The sequence below is a fragment of the Coregonus lavaretus genome (assembly GCF_964263955.1).
Source record: "Coregonus lavaretus genome assembly, chromosome: 8".
In the NCBI taxonomy this organism is placed as follows: Eukaryota; Metazoa; Chordata; class Actinopteri; order Salmoniformes; family Salmonidae; genus Coregonus; species Coregonus lavaretus.
Genome location: NC_139995.1, coordinates 41,231,348 through 41,244,071, shown reverse-complemented (window position 1 = coordinate 41,244,071; position 12,724 = coordinate 41,231,348). Strand labels below are relative to the sequence as shown.

The window sequence follows — 12,724 nt, the reverse complement described above, 5'->3', positions numbered from 1 at the left end:
GAGGCATCGGTTTGTCCCGCCCACAAATACAGAGCTCTCACTGGACTATCGAGCAAGTAGGAACTAACGTCTAAATTTGATTGGCTGACAAGGCCTGTTATGTTGAGCAGAAAACTTGTGCAGGGGCAAAATCATTCCCCATAAGATGTGATCCTGACAAATAGTTCCTTGCAGAACGCAGTTAAACCAAGTAAATAATTAAAAGGATGAAATAATGTTTTTACATTAAGGTTACATCTTAAGCACAAACCTAGAAAATTTGAATTACCTCGTTGTATAACTTAAAAAATATATATTCTCCCTGCCATCAAGCACACACTAAAATACTTACTGCGACCAAATACACCGCAGTACTGCAGTACTACTTCCTCTAGCTACTAGCTAGTACCAGCGAGTACTTTTCCATGTACTGACAAAGATTTGCATCCATTCTCACTGCGATCTCAGCAACGAAATTGAATACACAGGTAGGTAACGTTAGCTGTAATATGATGTGTTAAAATCTGTAATGTATTGCTTGAAATTGGCTAATTTGTCCAATTATTAGCAAATGCCAAAAAACTGCCACCTCAGAGCTCACGTCCCGATAACGACCTGATATGGCGTCCACAGAGATGAGTCTCTTTGTGGCTAACGTTATTGCAGCGCATACAGTATCATCAATGTAGTAATAACCAATTTAAATGTAATATCCATGTAAAACTAATGGGATTAAAAGTTGATGGAAGAAAGTAATGTACAGTTTCAATATTTATATGTTATTTATTCAAATACACAATTATAGTGCTCCAGACCTGATGAAAATACGTTTTGTGTATTTAGTCAAATGTACTTATTTTCTGTGCCTGTGTTATATATTTCATCAAGGCGTTTGCCCACCTGAGTAATGGCGCCAAAGCGGGCAGCAACAACAACACACTCTGTCAGTGTCCACACAGGCTCTTCTGTCAAAATGATGAAGATTGGCATGGATCATTCTCTGGAGGATTTTGGTGAGGTAATAGAGGAGAAGTACAGAATACCAGATGATGGATATTCACCCATAGAGGTGAGAGAGGTTATCTTATTGATGATCAATTACAAACAATTACTGCAGATTACCACCCCGTTACAATCAAGTCTACTTTTTTGTATTTAATTTGCTTCACGGAATCCTTTACCCCTTACTTTTCCACACTGCTGTATCAGTAAGGATTATGGCCCATGTACAATACCCTTTATGGTTGATGTACTGTAGTAACTGTACTGTACTGTACTAGTTCAACTGTACTATGTTTTACACCATGGTGTCGTACTTTGTTTCTCTCTCAGGGTGAACCAATCACCTTCGAGGAAGAAGACGATCAAAGTCCTGAAACGAGAACCGACACCATAACTCTCCTGATGAAAATTGATCAGCTGCAAGCGGAACTGAAATATGAGCGCAGATGCAGACAGCTGGCTGAGAGGGAACTGAAACAGATGAAAGGTATATTATAAAACTACACTCATTGTTCATTGAATTACTGAATCGTATTTAATGGGTTATTCAAAGTTGGCCAAAATAGGCTATTTTGGGGGGTTTACTAGATACATTCAACCTTCAACTTTTTTTGTGTTAACTTTAAAAAATACTTATCATGACAGATACTGCAAGTATTTTAAACACCATTGTCAATGTACTCAGTTATCTTGCAATGATGCACTGAGAAAGGTCAGGCTAATCAGTTAGGGTGATTGCTGTTGAGCTATTATCTATCTTTATAAAATGTCTTGACGAATAATCGATTCTCGTTGGTCAAATGGGTGTTGCTGATTATTTTCTGATACTTTATCAGAGATGAACAACCTGCCAATGTACTCAGTTATCTTGAAAATATTAATTTGAAAAGGTGGATCAGTTAGGGGGATTGCTCATGAGTGGTCTACAGTGCATTCGGAAAGTATTCAGACCCCTTGACTTTTTCCACATTTTGTTACGTTACAGCCTTATTCTAAAATTGATTAAATAGTTTTTTGCCCCCTCATCAATCTACACACAATACCCCATAATGGCAAAGCAAAAACAGGTTTTTAGAATTTTTAGCAAACGTATTAAAAATAAAAAACGGAAATATCACATTTACATAAGTATTCAGACCTTTTACTCAGTACTTTGTTGAAGCACCTTTGGCAGCGATTATAGCCTCGAGTCTTCTTGGGTATGACGCTACAAGCTTGGCACACCTGTATTTGGGGAGTTTATCCCATTCTTCTCTGCAGATCCTCTCAAACTCTGTCAGGTTGGATGGGGAGCGTCGCTGCACAGCTATTTTCAGGTCTCTCCAGAGATGTTCGATCGGGTTCAAGTCCGGGCTCTGGCTGGGCCACTCAAGGACATTCAGAGACTTGTCCCGGAGCCACTCCTGCATTGTCTTGGCTGTGTGCTTAGGGTTGTTGTCCTGTTGGAAGGTGAACCTTTGCCCCAGTCTGAGGTCCTGAGTGCTCTGGAGGAGGTTTTCATCAAGGATCTCCCTGATCTCTTTTTGCTCCGTTCATCTTTCCCTTTATCCTGACTATTTTCTCAGTCCCTGCCGCTGAAAAACATCCCCTCAGCATGGTGCTGCCACCACCATGCATCACCGTAGGGATGGTGCCAGGTTGCCTCCAGACGTGACACTTGGCATTCAGGCCAAAGAGTTCAATCTTGGTTTCATCAGACCAGAGAATCTTGTTTCTCATGGTCTGAGAGTCCTTTAGATGCCTTTCGGCAAACTCCAAGCAGGCTGTCATGTGCCCTTTTACTGAGGAGTGGCTTCCGTCTGGACACTACCATAAAGGCCTGATTGGTGGAGTGCTGCAGAGATGGTTGTCCTTCTGGAAGGTTCTCCCATCTCCACAGAGGAACTCTGGAGCTCTTTCAGAGTGACCATCGGATTCTTGGTCACCTCCCTGACGAAGGTTCTCCCCCGATTGCTCAGTTTGGCCGGGCGGCCAGCTCTAGGAAGAGTCTTGGGGGTTCCAAACTTATTCCATTTAAGAATGATGGAGGCCAATGTGTTCTTGGGGACCTTCAATGCTGCAGACATTTTTTGGTACCCTTCCCCAGATCTGTGCCTCGAGACAATCCTGTCTCGGAGCTCTACGGACAATTCCTTCAACCTCATGGCTTGCTTTTTGCTCTGACATGCACTGTGGACTGTGGGACCTTATATAGACAGGTGTGTGCCTTTCCAAATCATGTCCACTCAATTGAATTTACCACAGGTGGACTCCAATCAAGTTGTAGAAACATCTCAAAGATGATCAATGGAAACAGGATGCACCTGAGCTCAATTTCGACTCTCATAGCAAAGGGTCTGAATACTAATGTAAATAAGGTATTTCTGTTTTTATTTTTAATGCATTTGCAAACATTTCTAAAAACCTGTTTTTGATTTGTCATTATGGGATATTGTGTGTAGATTGATGAGGGAAAAAAAAAAAGTATTCCATTTTAGAATAAGGCTGTAATGTATGAAAATTTGGAAGATGTCAAGGGGTCTGAATACTTTCAGAGTGTACAAAACATTGCTCTTTCCATGACACAGATTGACCAGGTGAATCTAGGTGAAAGCTATGATCCCTTATTGATGTCACTTGTTAAATCCACTTCAATCAGTGTAGATGAAGGTGAGGAAACAGGTTAAATAAGGATTGTTAAGCCTTGAGACAATTCAGACATGGATTGTGTATGTGTGCCATTCAGAGGGTGAATGGGCAAGACAAAATATTTAAGTGCCTTTGAACGGGGTAGGGACCAGGCGCATTTATTTAAGTGTGTCAAGAACTGCAACGCTGCTGGGTTTTTCACGCTCAACAGTTTCCCGTGTGTATCAAGAATGTTCCAGCACCCAAAGGACATCCAGCCAACTTGACACAACTGTGGGAAGCATTGGAGTCAACATGGGCCAGCATCCCTGTGGAACGCTTTCGAGACCTTGTAGACTCCATGCCCCGACGAATTGAAACTGTTCTGAGGCAAAAGGCGGTGCAACTCAATATTAGGAAGGTGTTCCTAATGTTTTGTACACTCAGTGCATAATACTCTCTTGTAATACTTTGTCAGAGATGAACGACCTGATGACCCAGATGAGACACACAGCCCATGACCTAAGGACTGTTCTGGACCACGCCCGGGGGCAGCAGGGGAACGATGTGAACGATGTTGTGAACGACGTTGTCACCCCAGAGAGCTGTGAGGGGCAGAGCATCTCTTATGCAGACGTGCCAGTTCAGATGTCACAGGAAGTAGAGGTGAGGTCACCACCCCCATCAGGCCTTTCTACATTGTAGTTGCTGCTACTGTCACATTCAACTCGTCCTCTCAAGAAAATTATGTATATAGCCTAATGTTTGCCTGGGTTCAGACAGACGACCTGAGATAGGCATTAGGATTACTTTAGCCTGGTTAAACCAGACCGAATGCTGCACCCACAGCTAAAACAATGGTAAGTGCATCATGCAGTCTAATTTAACCAGGCTAGGAGTACTTATGATGAACGGAGATACACAATATCCAAACGTTGCTGGCCATAAAATAAAGCAATTCAAATAAAGTATCTCTCTAAAATAAAACTAGATATGTCTCTGACAAATCAACTTTGCAATGTTCTCTGACAATGGACACTTCAGTTCTGTCTTTGACTTTATCAGGACGCTAACTATATCCACCTCCCCGGGGGTCTGAGAGTGCAGAGGAATCTGTACAAGGGGATCTCAGAGATCATGGACTTCAAGAAGTACATCTCAGCCATGCTGATGGTGCTGTTTGACAGGGAGACGTTGGGCACACACAGTCTGCAGGGCAGGAGGTGTAACATCGCCAAAGAGGAAACCCAGAAACCTCAACTCCCCCCTGACATCATGAGAGGCCTTCTAGGTACTGTACTTTGTCTATTTCTTATTGCTGTCTATTTTATTCAACCTTCATATAACCAGGTTGTCTCACTGAGGTCGGAGGACCTCTTTCCCAAGGGAAAGTCATCCAAGCAAACCAAAATTGGTTCTGTGAAAGTTCCCAGGACATTCGTTAGGTTGCTGCATATTTTCTCATAACATAAAACTGTCCAGTCGTGCTGATGATTATAGAATGTTTGTATAAAATGCTCCTAGAACATATTTATGGTGAGAACATTGTGGGGACGTCACAAAAGATATGTTCCCAAAACACAAAAACTGTCCAGTTGTGCGGATGATTCTACAATGTTTATTTTAGGGTGCAAAAAACATTCACCTGATGTTACAAGAACATTCCCAGAACACATTTCCTCTGTTCTTTAAAGGTACCCATAATGTTTTATTAGGTTGTGGGAAAAGTATGGTAGGAACATTGTAGGGACATCACAAAAGATATGTTCCCAAAACACTAAAACTGTCCAGTTGTGTGGATGATTCTACAATGTTTCTTTTAGGGTGTAAAAAACATTCACCTGATGTTACAATAACGTTCCCAGAACAAATTTAGTCTGTTCTTTAAAGGTTCCTAGAATGTTTCTTTAGGTTGTGGGGATATGACAAGAGATAGGTTCCCAAAACACTAAAATTGTCCAGTTGTGCTGATATTCATAGAATTCTTTAGTTAGGTTCAAGTCTTGCCATAGATTTTCAAGCTGATTTAAGTCAAAACTTTAACTAGGCCACTCAGTAACATTCAATGTGGTCTTGGTAAGCAACTCCAGTGTATATTTGGCCTTGTGCTTTAGGTTATTGTCCTTCTGAAAATTTCATTTATCTCCCAGTGTCTATTGGAAAGCAGACTAAACCAAGTTTTCCTCTAGGGTTGTGCTTCGCTCTATTCAGTTTATATAGCCATAACATGATGCAGCCACCACCATGCTTGAAAATATGAAGTGGTATTCAGTGATGTGTTATGTTGAAATTGCCCCAAACATAACACTTTGTATTCAGGAAATAAAGTAAATTTCGTTGCCACATTTCTTTCAGTTTTACTTTAGTACCTTATTGCAAACAGGATGCATGTCCTGTAATATGTTTTATTCTGTACAGACTTCCTTCTTTTCACTCTGTCATTTAGGTTAGTACTGTGGAGTAACTACAATGTTGTTGATCCTTCCACAGTTTTCTCCTATCACAGCCATTAAACTCTGTGACTGTTTTAAAGTCACCATGAGAAAACCCCTGAGCGGTTTCCTTCCTCTACGGCACCTGAGTTAGGAAGGGCGCCTGTATCTTTGTAGTGACTGGGTGTATTGATGCACCATCCAAAATGTAATTAATAACTTCACCATGGTCAAAGGGATGTTCAGTGTCTGCTTTTTAAAATCTTTACCCATCTACCAATAGGTTCCCTTCGTTGTGAGGCATTTGAAAACCTCCCTGGTCTTTGTGGTTGAATCTGTGTTTGAAATTCACTGCTCGACTGAGGGACCTTAAAGATAATTGTATGTGTGGTATACAGAGATGAGGTAGTCATTCAAAAATCATGTTAACTATTATTGCACACAGTGAGTCCATGCAACTTATTATGTGACTTGTTAAGTTAATTTTTACTCCTGAACTTATTTAATCCTGAACTTATTGACTCAAGACATTTCAGCTTTTAATTTTTTATTAATTTGTAAAAAATTCTAAAAACATAATTCCACTTTGACATAATGGGGTATTGTGTGTAGGCCAGTGACAAACAATCTCAATTGAATCCATTTTAAATTCAAGCTGTAACACAACAAAATGTGGAAAAAGTCAAGGGATGTGAATACTTTCTGAAGGCACTGTATTATGTGACTTGCTAAGCAAATGTGTACTCCTGAACTTATTTAGGCTTGCCATAACAAAGGGGTTGAATACTTATTGACTCAAGACATTTCAGCTTTTCATTTAGAATGAATTTGTAAAAACATAATTCCACTTTCACATTGTGGTGTATTGTATGTAGGCCAGTGACTCTGAATCTGAAGGCACTGTATGTTTTTTATTTCTAATGATAAAAGATAGATAATATATATTTTTTCCAGATCACGTGAGGATAAAGTTTGGTGTGGATTACAGTGCGATCCGAGCTGCCGTCAGAACAAAGTTAAATAATGAAGACAAACTGTTGAAGAAGAGACTTGGGATCCGTTGAATCTACAGTCAAAAAAATACAAATAACCAAAAACCAGGTTATAATCAAACAATTGTTTACATTGCAAGTACTGTACTCTGTCCTGTAAGTGCAATGTTTTATTCCACCAACAGATGTCAGTGTGTAGACAGTTTAGTTGTATGATGTTACTTTTGATCAGAAGGAGATTGACTTTGTCTGTTTGTATGATTTAAGAGTACTGTAGATTACACATGTTATAGATTACATTTGTGATAGATTCACTCACATAGTAGCCTTAACAACACATTATTATATAATGATTGTGCCTGTTAAATAAATGTCTTTCTGATTCCCACTCATCTCACAACATCCAATCTGGTCTTCACTAATGCTATTAAATGATGTTTTTATAATTTAAACATTTTTTGAACCCCTAACTGTGTGTGTGTGTAGGGAGTCCTGGAGGGACAGGAGGAGGACAGATAAGTGTGTGTGTAGGCTGAGGCATAGCATACAGTGTGTGACAGTCATATACTGACTTAGAGATGAGAGAAACAGAGTGTGGGCGGGACAATGATGGTGGGTGTGGTTTCATAAAAGCATCCTCACCAATGATCCTCTGTTGATGTGCTTCTAACGGTGACCTGTGGCTAGCCCCTCCCCCAGCCAGTTGTTCTGTCTCTGAGGACCCTAGTCTGAACATCACCTATCAGTCTATCACTACTCTCCTTTGACACCTTCACCAGTCCTACCCAGAAGTCCTTCCCACAGGACGTCCATCCATCAGGGATACTTGTCAACCCAAGGACCAAGACCGCCAGGAACAGGGGTAATAGAAGGAGCAGCCAGCCTTAGTGAGCCGTCCCTGGGGTCAGCTCGAAAGGTTGATGGAGGGTTAGGGACAGGGTTAGGGACAGGTGCACCTGTTGTCTTACTATCTGTTGGAGCCGACCCAGACACCAGAGCCTCACAGCTGGCCTGGAGACATACTGTAAATGAGTTCCACTTGGACAGACAAACACCAGCACCTTCTGAGGTAGTTTTACCCTTTATAACTCAAGGAGGATTTTATAAAGGATTTATGATACTCTCCCAATTCATGTCAGGTGAGTTATGATTTAATTATTTCAATCAAAAAGGTTTATTGTGGTTTAAAGTCATTATTTACTAACTAGATTTTGTGCTTGGTCTCTACACTGAAATAAATACGATTGGTACTTGTATTGAATTGGTGCCTAAATTGATAACACAAATTCTTAGCTTACATGTTGAAATAAGCTTGGGTAGCCTATTATTTAGCTGGAGCTCAGTGTGTTGGGTTTAATCGATACAGAAAACAGCCTAGAAGAGTTGTATGCTGATGTGAACTAGAATTGTCCCGCTGTGGTACATCAAAAGAATGTCTCACATAAAGAGGGGTGATTTATTTGTAGCAGATGTTTTCATTTCAATCAAATGATACTAGATAACTTGTTCAAGTACATAGAATTGGGAATACCCTCTTGCGCTCCCGTACCTGACAGTCCTTTTTCAATTGTTTGAGTTTAGACATTTAAGAAAATCATACTTTTTGATGGGCAACATACTGGTGAAGTAGACTTTTAAAAAAATTATTTTTTAGCAAGTCATTTTCCTAAGAATGTAGGGATATTCAACCAAAGGTTATTGCATGTCTGGACATGGCCAGTTCAGAAGCCTTGTTTAAACCTTAAAAGGAAATGCCATATTTTGAATTTAGGCCTAATACTAGGACAGGATGAAAACGGCGACATCCTTACATAACCACACGAGAATGTACTGTACATGCACTGACTAGTCCTTCCTGTGCTGTGGATAAATCTCATTAACATGGCATGCCAATCTGCTGTCCGGCCACCAGAGCAGATTTCAGGGGGAGAGAGCATCAGTAGGGAAGCACTGTTCTAGTATGGTAGTTTGGCAGACATGGAAATAAGACACAACAGAACAGAATGCATTAGTAATAGGTTCTGGGAAAAGGATGATGCTCCTAGCACAGCAGTGATTCAGGTGACTGTGTGTGTGTGTGTGTGTGTGTGTGTGTGTGTGTGTGTGTGTGTGTGTGTGTGTGTGTGTGTGTGTGTGTGTGTGTGTGTGTGATCATGGCACACACAAAGGGAGAAGGGCATAATATGTGAGCTGTGTGGGTGGAGATAAAGTTGCTTTGAAGTCACACACCTGATGTAACTATATGCCTGACATTTAGGCTTACAGGTACAGTAAAGCCACTACCTCTGAAGTTACAAACACACAGACATCCACAGGGTCTGATACAATCTTTGAACAGGAGCATGGGAAATATCAACGTGACTAGGCCTATATTGTGCATTAGTGTGACCAAAATACAGTGTTCATTGAACTATATTGTTTTTGATGTGGTCTGGGCAGAACAGCAGTAGCTTTGTGTGTGTCGCTGGGATCAGGAGATCAAGTCTGTCCTGGTAAGAGATCGCGTGAGACTTTGATGGCCCTACACAGGCAGGGTGACACTAGGCACATACTAATCAACAGGGTCAGTCCCCTGCAGCTGCATTGCTAAAACAAGCAAGCTCATTATCTCTCATTTCAAAAGGTTAGGGAAGGATGGAGGAGAGAAGAGAGAGTGAGAGGGTGTCCTCTCCTCCATGAATTATTCCTATTGATCAGGTCCCTGTCCTCCTCTCCTCTTACAGAAAGAGAGAGGGGGGGTGGGGGGGTGGAGAGAGCATCCTTTCTATTATAAATATTCTAATATAAATATTATAAATTATAGATGTCCTATTCCATAGCTTTTGGCTAGATGGTAGACACCTGTGTCAATCAACTGTGATGAAACTAATAGGTGGTAACAACATAGATGATTTCATTATGGATACTTTTGAACACAAGGAATAATTGACAGTGTACAAAATGAAAACAGAACATATTCCTAAATAACAGAAAAATTTCACTTCCATTGTGGATTTGACATACAATTGTTGTTATTATCCCTTGACAGTATTAAGTTGGACATTGCAATCATTAAAACAGAACAGGGTTTAACAGTGCTTAACAGTGCTTACGCATAAGATAACTTTGCGCTCCGGTTGGCTGGCTCTTGCAATGGTAAATTATGATATCAGTGTTTGTGTTGTTTTCACCATTGTTTCTTTGAAGATGTAATGGCCTACAAAACTTGCCTTATGATGATTTACTGTCAATACAAAACTATCCCCAAAAACACTCCCAGTCGCTTGATGTCATCTTCCTTTTTCTTCCAACAGGGAAAAGGAGTATAACTGTTTGACTCCTGAGCAGAATGAATCATCTGGCTCACCACAGTGAAAGATGGGGTCTAGGCCTAATGGTTTGTTCATGATGTATCTTCTGAAACTCTCATCGTGAACTATGGAACACTCTGGTTCACCTCTGACCCCCGACCTCAATGATACTACAGCCAATGACAGCCTGTGGTGGGGGCTGGGGTCGCCCCTCCCCTCAGCCCCTAGCAGACAGCTGGGCACCTTGCCCAACGCTCAGACCCGCTTCAAGGACCTGTCAGGGATATTGTTCATGGTGACCCTGAACGTGGTGGCCCTGCTGGCTAACACAGCCGTGCTGGTGGTGGTGGTCAAGGCCCCACACCTCAGGTACTTGGTACTTTTTGATTTGATTTCTTTTTTACCCGTTAATAACACAATTCAACCACAATGCATAATCAACAAGGATAACCAAAAAGTGTAACAATTTATTGCCATTGTGGTCCTCATTTTGGCCAGCGGGCAGGTTAAATATACACCAGATTATAAATACATAAAAACAGATCCATGATAAAAGGAGCTTGTGTCCCCTATGATTTTCTATTGCACAATTCCCTTGTTTCTATTGCTTATACTATTGAATTTGAGTTTTTAACTTATGGAATCTATTAGATACTGTATCTCATGTATTCTACTTGTTTCACCAGACATCAGTAAATTCAATTTGTTGTAATGAATGCATCATGTGTGTATTGTTTCCTCTCTGGGGATTAAAACAGTTAATTCCATTCAATTCAGGAAGTTTGTCTTTGTGTGCCACCTGTGTGCGGTGGACCTGCTGTGTGCCGTGCTGCTCATGCCCCTGGGCATTGTGTCCAACTCGCCGTACTTTGCCAGCGTAGTGTTCACAGTGCTGGAGTGCCAGGTTTACGTCTTCCTCAACGTGTTCCTCATCGCAGGTACAGTACAAGGGACAGACAGAAATTAGGGCTGCATCCGAAATGGAACCCTATTCTGTATATAGTGCACTACTTTTGACCAGAGCTTTGGTCAAAAGTAGTGCACAAGGCCTATACTCTGGATAGGGTTCCATTTCGGACACATGGCCTTTAATCAATCGATGATTTTATTGTTATTTTACACATTCTTAGTGTTTTTTTATGTTCTTATATTCATCTCTTTTGTACAGTATCTTCTGTTTATTTTTATCACTTTAATTTGATTGTTGTACTGTGTGTAGCAACAAGTTTGATTTTAATTACAGCCTCCATCCTCACCATCACGGCCATCAGCGTGGAGCGCTACTACTACATCGTCCACCCCATGCGCTACGAGGTGAAGATGACCCTGAAGCTGGCCTCAGCTGTCATGGTCCTGGTCTGGGTGGCCTCAGCCCTGCTGGGGCTGGCCACTGTGTTCGGCTGGCCCAGCTACAGCAGCCTGAGCTCCGTCAGCGCCGCCCACTGCTCCCTCCACTGGAGCCACAGCGGCCACCACCGGGCCTTCTCTGTCCTCTTCACAGTGGCCTGTTTCTGCCTGCCTACTGCGGTCATCTTCACTGTGTACTGTAACGTCTATAAAGTGGCCCGCGTGGCGGCTAGACAGCATGGACTGTTACCGTCCTGGACGGCCAGTCATCCTAAACACCGCTCGGACTCCATCAGCAGCCAGTCCACCATCATCACCACCCGCAGCGCCCCCAGGAGGCTGCACCACCACAGGCCCTTCGGCGGGGGCAAGGCCGCCCTTACCCTGGTGGTCATTGTGGGCCAGTTCCTGCTCTGCTGGCTGCCTTACTTCTCCTTCCACCTGCACCTGACTATCAACAACCCACCCAAAATCCCCGCCGACCTGGAGGAGACCATCACCTGGCTGGCGTACTCCTCCTTCGCCGTCAACCCTTTCTTTTACGGGTTGCTGAACCGCCAGATCAGGGAGGAGCTGTGTAAGCTACGGCGCTGCTACTCCGCCCAGCCCGTCGAGCTGGCCATATCCAGCGGCCACGAGGGCTCGGCCCACGAGAACTTCCTGCAGTTCCTCCAGAGGACCAGCTGTACGGTGGAGACCAGAGCCAGCTTCACCTGCACATCCAGCCCCAGGAAAACCCTGGACCAGACTGGGCAGCAGACGGCTGGCTTCAGGATACCTGGGCAGATACCTGAGGATTTCAGTTAAAACGCCCCTGATATACTAACCTGGTCCCCACTTATATGCGGTCACTGTATTGACACTGGTACCTGTCTGCTGTAATGGCAGAAGAGTTAAGTTAAAACTGTTAAGCCTGGACAAGACTGGGCAGACGGCTGGGTTGAAGATACCATGACAGATACCTAAGGAGTTCAGTGAACAGTACTTGTAAATACTGTACACATGCCATGCCACTGGCATCTACTGTAGTTGACTGCTGTAATGGCTGTGCCAACTGCTCCAGGACTACTGACCT

At 42.4% G+C, this 12,724-nt stretch overlaps 2 protein-coding genes across 4 annotated transcripts; both read left to right on the top strand.

The window, feature by feature from the left end:
• The first annotated feature begins 355 nt into the window (after window positions 1–355).
• On the top strand, window positions 356–7,460 carry LOC311133257 (uncharacterized protein). 3 transcript variants are annotated; one of them, XM_084166744.1, is made up of 6 exons: window positions 356–467; window positions 868–1,048; window positions 1,312–1,468; window positions 4,067–4,254; window positions 4,654–4,879; window positions 6,975–7,460. In XM_084166744.1, the coding sequence occupies exons 2-6, from the start codon at window positions 887–889 to the stop codon at window positions 7,082–7,084; spliced, it is 843 nt and encodes a 280-aa protein (XP_084022870.1). In that variant the 5' UTR covers window positions 356–467; window positions 868–886; the 3' UTR covers window positions 7,085–7,460. The 3 variants fall into 3 exon arrangements, with proteins under 3 accessions (XP_084022870.1, XP_084022872.1, XP_084022871.1); XM_084166746.1 differs by having other exon boundaries at window positions 868–997; window positions 6,975–7,403; XM_084166745.1 differs by having other exon boundaries at window positions 369–467; window positions 4,696–4,879; window positions 6,975–7,408.
• Window positions 7,461–10,429: 2,969 nt separating this feature from the next.
• On the top strand, window positions 10,430–12,456 carry LOC311133152 (putative G-protein coupled receptor; the record flags this gene model as incomplete). The annotated part of the gene is made up of 3 exons (XM_084166592.1): window positions 10,430–10,671; window positions 11,080–11,240; window positions 11,546–12,456. 3 exons carry the CDS (start codon window positions 10,430–10,432, stop codon window positions 12,454–12,456), a joined length of 1,314 nt encoding a protein of 437 aa, XP_084022718.1.
• Between the last annotated feature and the right edge of the window lie 268 nt (window positions 12,457–12,724).